This window comes from Pezoporus wallicus, unplaced genomic scaffold, assembly GCF_028554395.1.
Source record: "Pezoporus wallicus isolate ANWC-B61680 ecotype Strahan unplaced genomic scaffold, APGP_CSIRO_Pwel_v1 contig_14213, whole genome shotgun sequence".
Lineage (NCBI taxonomy): Eukaryota > Metazoa > Chordata > Aves > Psittaciformes > Psittacidae > Pezoporus > Pezoporus wallicus.
This window is the reverse complement of record NW_026642174.1, coordinates 80,068-87,506: the sequence shown is the minus strand read 5'-3', so window position 1 is coordinate 87,506 and position 7,439 is coordinate 80,068. Positions and strand designations below refer to the sequence as shown.

The 7,439-nt window shown below is 63.7% G+C and overlaps 2 protein-coding genes across 2 annotated transcripts; both read right to left on the bottom strand.

Annotated features, from left to right (window-relative positions):
* Positions 1-931: 931 nt before the first annotated feature.
* On the bottom strand, positions 932-3,494 carry MRI1 (methylthioribose-1-phosphate isomerase 1). The gene is made up of 6 exons (XM_057427785.1): positions 3,336-3,494; positions 3,022-3,263; positions 2,563-2,735; positions 2,249-2,425; positions 1,507-1,731; positions 932-1,068 (listed from the first exon to the last, which is right to left on the bottom strand). The coding sequence occupies exons 1-6, from the start codon at positions 3,465-3,467 to the stop codon at positions 932-934; spliced, it is 1,086 nt and encodes a 361-aa protein (XP_057283768.1). The 5' UTR covers positions 3,468-3,494.
* Positions 3,495-3,685: 191 nt separating this feature from the next.
* YJU2B (YJU2 splicing factor homolog B) lies at positions 3,686-7,439 on the bottom strand. The gene is made up of 10 exons (XM_057427782.1): positions 7,424-7,439; positions 6,904-6,962; positions 6,724-6,777; positions 6,532-6,614; positions 6,374-6,429; positions 6,239-6,299; positions 5,555-5,697; positions 4,824-4,996; positions 4,063-4,174; positions 3,686-3,978 (listed from the first exon to the last, which is right to left on the bottom strand). The coding sequence occupies exons 2-10, from the start codon at positions 6,904-6,906 to the stop codon at positions 3,686-3,688; spliced, it is 978 nt and encodes a 325-aa protein (XP_057283765.1). The 5' UTR covers positions 6,907-6,962; positions 7,424-7,439.

The following is a 7,439-nucleotide window of genomic DNA, read 5'->3' as shown; positions in this document are numbered from 1 at the left end:
TGGCTGTGGCCGTGTGTGGCCATGTCCATGTGTGTACATGCCGATGTGTCCATGTGTGTATGTGTGTGTCCATGTGGATCTGTGTCCATGTCTGTCCCTGTGTGTTCATGTAGATCCATGTCCATGTGTGTCCATGTAGATCCGTGCCCGTGTGTGCCCATGTGGATCCATGTCCATGTGTGTCCATGTCTGTCCCTTGTGTGTCCACCCCTCCACCCACAGCCCCTGTGCCCACAGACCTGCCCCATTGCTGCCACTGGAGGGGGAGGGTTACGGTACACCCCCCTCGCCCCCCCCGCTGCCGCTCACCGGGGTTCCTGGCGATGCGATTTTTTACCATTTCTGCCCAAAATCACATTGCCAGGGATTTCCAACGGGCGCCAGCACCGCCGCCGGGATACACCGGGAATACCGGGATGCACACCGGGAACAGGAGCCGTGGGGTAGGGCTTAGCCCACATGTGAACAGCGTTGGCATCGGGTCGTGTTCACAGTGGCTAAGTTCCGCTCCCCGGCGCTCACCGGACACCAGGATCTGCACCGGGACACTGAGATCTGCTCCAGGACACCGGGATCCCCCCCCGGGCGCTGCCTCCTGTGCCTACTGAGCTGATTTGCAGTTGCTTTGGTTAAACTGGCTCAGTTCAGCAGGAACAGGAGTCTGGGCTGAGCGCCGGCAGCTGCCAGGGACCCCGACCCCCCCAGCACCCCAAAACCATAGGCCCCAACCCCCCCCCTCCCCCCCCCGGTCTCACCTCCCTTCCGCGGGCCCCGGTTCCCGGTTGCCGCCGTCGCCTGCCGGGGCCGCTTGGCCGCGGCCTTGGGCCTGCCCTGCGCCATGCTGCCGCCGCTTCCGGGTTCCCGCCCGCGCAAAGCACGCCGGGACATAGAGAGGGACGGCGCAAAGCACGCCGGGATGCAGCCGAGCGCTTTACTGCCCCCCAGCGGAGTGCTCCGCCAACGCGCGGCTCAGCTCCCCAGGGGAAACCACCCCCCACTCGGTGACGACACCGCCCGTGATGAGGTCATGTGGCGTGACGTCAAACGCAGGGTTCCACACGTCGATACCTGGAGATAGCGGGAAACGGCGTCATGGGCATCCCCTGACCCACGTGGACCCCCCTCATTCCGTATATGGGACCCCCATTCTCTATATGGACACTCTGCCCCACATGGGACTCTACCTTATATAGGAACCCACCTGCCCCATATAAGACCCCCAGGAGGCAATGGGAACGTCCCTGTCTCATACAGGACCCCACACCCTATGGAATTCTCACTCCATTTGGGACCCTTCCAAACCCATATGGGAGCCCCCTCCCCTATATGGGACCCTCTGCTCCATATGAGACCTCTGCGTTCCTTATAGGACTCCCTCCAAACACGTAGGGAACCCCCTGACCTGTAGGGTTTCCCTTTGCCATGTATGGGTTCCCCTTATCATGTATGGGACCCCTTGCCCCATACAGGCACCCCAGGCCCATGAGCACCCTATGGGGCACGCACCGGGGGGCGCCATGCAGAGCCCCTGCAGGTGGGTGAGCTCCCGGCCCGGCCTCTCCTCGATGGGGATCTGGGCCCCACTCGGCAGAGCGGGGTCACAGCTCGAGCTCGGTGCCGCCACGTAGAAGGGGACCTGGTGGTGCCGCGCAGCCACTGCCAGCTGGAATGTCCCAATCTTGTTGGCCGTGTCCCCATTGGCAGCCACGCGGTCGGCTCCCACCACCACAGCTGCAGCCAGGGGACACCGCACAGTCAGTGCGTGGGGCCCTGTCCCATTGCCATCCCCATCCCACCTCCATCCCCAACCTTAGTCCATCCCTATCCCAGCTCCATCCCTGTCCCATTGCCATCGCCATCCCGGCACCATCCCCATCCCAGCACCATTCCATTGCCATCCCCATCCTGGCTCCATCCCCGTCCCCACTCCAGCTCCATTCCAGCTCCATCCCCATCCCGGCTCCATCCTCATCCCCACTCCATCTCCATCCCAGCTCCATCCCAGCTCCATCCTTATCCCCATTCCATCCCCATCCCAGCTCCATCTCCATCCCAGCTCCATCCCCATCCCTGCTCCATTCTCATCCCAGCTCTATCCCTATACCCATTCCATCCCCATCCCATTGCCATCCCCATCCCATTGCCATCCCCATCCCATTGCCGCCCCCCCTCCTGGCTCCATCCCCATTCCAGCACCACTCCTATCCCCATCAATCCCATCCCCGTCGCGGTCCCTCCCGACTCTCACCATCCACCCCGTGCTCCCTCATGGCAGCAGCGGCAGCGCTGTCAGTGATGAGGGTGACGGGGATGTTGTCGTGCAGCAGCTCGAAGGCCGTCAGGCGGCTGCCCTGGTTGTAGGGCCGGGTCTCGGTGCATAGCACCCTCCGCAGCCGGCCCTGCCCGTGCAGTGCCCGCACAATGCCTGCGGCGGGCAGTGGGGAGCTGCAGTCAGTTTGAGGGGGGGTATTTGGGTTGATGGGGGTGTATTTGGGGTACTGGGGGGGGGTATTTGGGGTGCTGGGGGGGTATTTGGGTTGCTGGGGGGGCTCGGGGTCCTACCAAGTGCAGTGCCGTAGCCGGCCGTGGCGAGGCTCCCGGTGTTGCAGTGGGTGAGGACGGTGACGGTGGCACCGGCGGGGATGCGGCGCAGGATGTCCCGGGCCCCATGAGCCCCAATGCTCTCGTTGTCCTCTCGGTCCTTGGCCAGGAGCCCTTCAATGTGCTCAATGATGCTGGGGGGTGGGGAACGAACCTGGGTAGTAAACACCGCCCCCCCCCATCCCAATAGCTCCCCCTGCACCCCAACACCCTCCCAGGGATCCCAATACACCCTTAGCACCCCAATAGCCCCCCATGCACCCCAACACCCTCCCAGAGATCCCAATACACCATTAGCACCCCAAGAGCCCCCCCTGAACCCCAACACCCTCCCAGGGATCCCAATACACCCTTAGCACCCCAATAGCCCCCCACACACCCCTTGGGGGACCCCAATCCCCCCCCCGTTCGTGCCCCTACCGCTCTCGCAGCTCCGGGGCCGTGATCCCGGGGCTCCGGCTCCATTCCCGCAGCCGCTCCCGCAGCCGCTCGGCCTCACGGTGCAGGTTCACCGCCGTGGGTCGCGCCGTGAGCAGGAACCGGAGTCGCTGCTCCACGAAGGCCTCCAGGGCCGCGACCCCATCCCCGGCCCCGGCCCCGGCCGCCAGCTCCAGCGCCAGGCTCAAGCATCCAACCAGCGCGATCGCGGGCGCTCCCCGGACCTGCGGCACCGTTGCTGTCACCCCGTGTCCTCCCCCCTAGGGGTTCTGGGGTCCGTGCCCCCCCCAGGTCACCTCCATGCTGTTGATGGCCTCCCAGGCGCGCTCCGCTCCGTCCACCCGCTCATAGCGGAGCTGCTCCGGCAGCAGGCGCTGGTTGAGGATGGAGAGGGACCCACGCCGGTACCGGATGGACTCCAGCGCCATGGCGCGGGCGGAGCTCGGGCTTCCTCTCCCCCCTACCCCGCATGGCCGGAAGGAGCCGAAGGTGGGGGGGATCCCCCGTAGTGACCATGGTGGCACCAAGCAGTGAAAGGGGCCGTGCTGCTGCCAACGGCTTTTAATGGGGGGGATGAACCCGGGAGGGGGGATTGACAAAGGCGGGGGGGGCGCTGGAGCAGCCCCGGGGGAGGTCCCTGTCCCCCTCAGGAGCTGTCGGAGCTGGAGTCGGAATAATCAGCAACCAGGGACGTTGTGGGGGTGCTTTGCCAGCCCCCCCCGTGCTCAGCCCCCCCCCGGGGCTCCGCGCTGTGCTTTGGGGGGGTGCCGGCAGGGGGGTCACCCCTGCGGATGATGCCGAGGGTGCTGCGGGTAGGGGGGGGGGTCCGCGGTGTCCCCCCCCCCGGCGCCGGTTTCCGTGGGGGGTCTCCGGTGGCCGCGGGGAACCAGGGCCGGGAGGAGATCTCGGTGCGCTTCTGCCTCTGCTTGTCCTCGTAGGCTGGGGGGACACGGGGGGGTCACACACACATGCAGGGGGGGAGGGTCACACAGGGACAGGGCCCCCCCGCGGTCCCCCACGCACAGAGCGGGCTCTGCAGCGCCAGCAGCGCCGCCACCCGCCGGTCCTGCGGCTCCTCCGGTAGCAGCGCGATGCCGAGCCCCGGGCGAGGCTCCTCCCGCGGCGGCTTCTGCTCCTGCGGGGGGAACCGGAGCGGCTGCGACAGCGACGGCGGCAGGGAAGGGACAGCGCCAGTGTGGGGATATGGGGCAAGGGACATCCCTCCCACTATGGGGATACAGGGACAGGGACATCCCTCCCAGTGTGGGAACACAGGGATAGGGTCATCCTTCCCAGTATGGGGATATGGGGATAGGGACATCCCTCCCAGTGTGGGGATACAAGGGTAGGGACATCCCTCCCACTATGGGGATACAGGGATAAGGACATCCCTCCCACTATGGGGATAGGGACATCCCTTCCAGTGTGGGGATACAGGGATAAGGACATCCCTCCCACTATGGGGATAGGGACATCCCTCCCAGTGTGGGAACACAGGGATAGGGTCATCCTTCCCAGTATGGGGATACGGGGATAGGGACATCCCTCCCAGTGTGGGGATACAGGGATAGGGTCATCCCTCCCACTATGGGGATATGGGGACAGGGACATCCCTCCCAGTATGGGGATACAGGGATAGGGACATCCCTCCCAGTATGGGGATACAGGGATAAGGACATCTCTCCCAGTGTGGGGATACAGGGGCAGGGACATCCCTCCCCACGCAGTCACTGGTGCGCACTGGTCTATGCTGGTGCGCACTGGGGTGCGCTCGCAGCGCTCACCCGGAAGTGGCTCCGCAAGCGGCAGTTGATCCCAAAGTCGTCCTTCCAGAGGCTCTGGAAGTGCTGCAGCGCCGCCAGCCCCGGCCCCGCCCGCTCCCGGCATTCCCGGTCCTTGGCGCCGTGCTCCAGCCGGAACATGGCATCGGATGCCAGCCGCTCCCGTGCCTCCCGCTCTGTGGACACGGGCACCACTGCTGCACTGGGAGCACTGGGGGGACTGGGGGCACTGGGACTTACCAGTGGCACTGTGCAACTGGTGTTATTGGTGTAACTGGGACTCACTGCTGGCACTGTGTGACTGGTGTTAGTGGTGTTACTGGTGTGCCTGGGCTCACCGGTGGCACTGTGTGACTGGTGTAACTGGGACTCACTGGTGTTACAGTGTGACTGGTGTTACTGGTGTCATTGGTGTTATTGGTGTTACCGGTGTAACTGGGTTTGCCGGTGACACTGTGTGACTGGTGTAACTGGTGTCACTGGTATTATTGGTGTAACTGGGACTCACCGGTGGCACTGTGTTACTGGTGTCACCGGTGTAACTGGGACTCAATGGTGTGTCTGGGCTCACCGGTGGCACTGTGTGATTGGTGTTACTGGTGTCACTGGTGTTACTGGTGTAACTGGGACTCAATGGTGTGTCTGGGCTCACCAGTGGCACTGTGTGACTGGTGTTACTGGTGTCACCAGTGTTACTGGTGTAACTGGGAGTCACTGGTGTGCCTGGGACTCACCGGTGGGCAGCACTTGCTGGTTCTCAGCCATGTCCCAGCGCTCCTCCTTGCGCCGGGCACCGCTGACGATTACATAGTCGCATCCCGCGGGATCCGTCTGCAGCTCGATGTGGTTCACACACAGGTGGCACTTCATCCGGAACCTGAGCAGGGCCACGCGGGGACAGGGATGGACACAGGGACAGGGATAGGGATGGGCACAGGGACAGGGATGGGCACAGGGACAGGGATAGGGACAGGGATGAGGACAGGGATAGGGATAGGGATGGGCACAGGGATGAGCACAGGGATAGGGATGGGCACAGGGATAGGGACAGGGATAGGGATGGGCATAGGGATAGGGACAGGGATGAGCACAGGGATAGGGACAGGGATGGGCACAGGGATAGGGATGGGCATAGGGATAGGGACAGGGATGAGCACAGGGATAGGGACAGGGATGAGCACAGGGATAGGGACAGGGATGGGCACAGGGATAGGGACGGGCACAGGGATAGGGATGGGCACAGGGATAGGGATGGGCATAGGGATAGGGACAGGGATGGGCACAGGGATAGGGATGGGCACAGGGACAGGGATAGGGATGAGCACAGGGATAGGGACAGGGATGGGCATAGGGATAGGGATGGGCACAGGGATAGGGACGGGCACAGGGATAGGGACACGGATAGGGACAGGTCCCACCTGTAGATGGGTGTTGTGTAGTAGTTTCCAACCTTCGTCTTCTCTGCATTGTAGCGGACGCCTGGAGCAGGAGGGGGATCAGACCCAGCCCCATCCCAGGAATGCTAAGGCTGGGAATGCCGGGGTCGGACTCACCCATTCCAATGTGGTTCTTGCAGCCATCACACCAGATGTTAAAGGGCATCTCGAACCTGGCAGGGGGGACACATACACACGGTGTAGGGATGTCACCAACATGCCCCCGTGTCCCCAGCCCCCTCCATGGTGTCCCCACGGCCCCCCCGTGTCCCTACCTGATGACCAGGATGCCCTGTGCCAGCTTCCGAGCACGCTCCCGCAGCGGGTGGCTCCCATGGTACTTGTTGAGGGAGCGGTGCTGGGGGGAAACATGAGGGGGGGGTCAGCAGGAGCCAGGGAACCCCCCCCAACTCCCTGACACCCCCAAAACACCCCCCAAACACCCCCAAGGCCCCCCTGAGGCCCACCTTGGCCGGGTCGAAGTCAGGGGGATAGTACTTGTTGGTGCCCTTGCGCTCACCCTAGGGAGAAACAGGGATCAGAGCCCCATGGGGACCCCATGGGGACCCCACAGTGGCCATGGGGTGGTCACAGAGGTCACAGGGAGGTCCTGGTGGTCCCGTTGGGGTCCTGGTGGCCACACTCACCATGGTGCAGGATCTCTCGTGCCACCAGACTGGGACACACGGAGCGAGGGGACAAGGAGCTATGGTAACAGGGGAGGAAATGGGGGTCTCCCAGTCTGAACTGGGACAGGGGACACCCCCGTAAGGACATGGGGATGGGGACACCCCATTACCAGCTATGGACACCCCGTTACGGGCTACGGACACCCCATAAGGGGCTACGGGTACCCAGTTACGGGCTATGGGACCCCATTATGGGCTACGGACACCCCATTAGGGGCTATGGGGACCCAGTAACGGGCTATAGGACCCCATTACGGGCTTTGGACACCCCGTTACGGGCTATGGGGACCCCGTTAAGAGCTATGGGACCCCATTACGGGCTACGGATACCCCATTAGTGGCTACGGGTACCCAGTTACGGTCTACGGGACCCCATTACGGGCTACGAATACCCCACTGGTGGCTACGGGTACCCAGTTACGGTCTATGGGACCCCATTACGGGCTATGGGGACCCGATCCCGCCGCTCGCCACCCACCTCTTCCGCCTGCGCT

Bases quoted from the DNA above. Each gene is read 5' to 3' on its own strand.
- YJU2B (XM_057427782.1), bottom strand. The intron at 6,615-6,723 runs GTGGGCCTCAGG...GTTTCCCCCCAG, and splicing joins CTGACTTCGACCCGGCCAAG to CACCGCTCCCTCAACAAGTA. The intron at 4,997-5,554 runs GTGAGTCCCAGG...CCGTGTCCACAG, and splicing joins CCAGCAAGTGCTGCCCACCG to AGCGGGAGGCACGGGAGCGG.
- MRI1 (XM_057427785.1), bottom strand. From the start codon at position 3,467: ATGGCGCTGGAGTCCATCCGGTACCGGCGTGGGTCCCTCTCCATCCTC. The intron at 2,426-2,562 runs GTAGGACCCCGA...TGCCCGCCGCAG, and splicing joins CGGCTACGGCACTGCACTTG to GCATTGTGCGGGCACTGCAC. The intron at 1,732-2,248 runs GTGAGAGTCGGG...CCCTGGCTGCAG, and splicing joins GAGGGAGCACGGGGTGGATG to CTGTGGTGGTGGGAGCCGAC.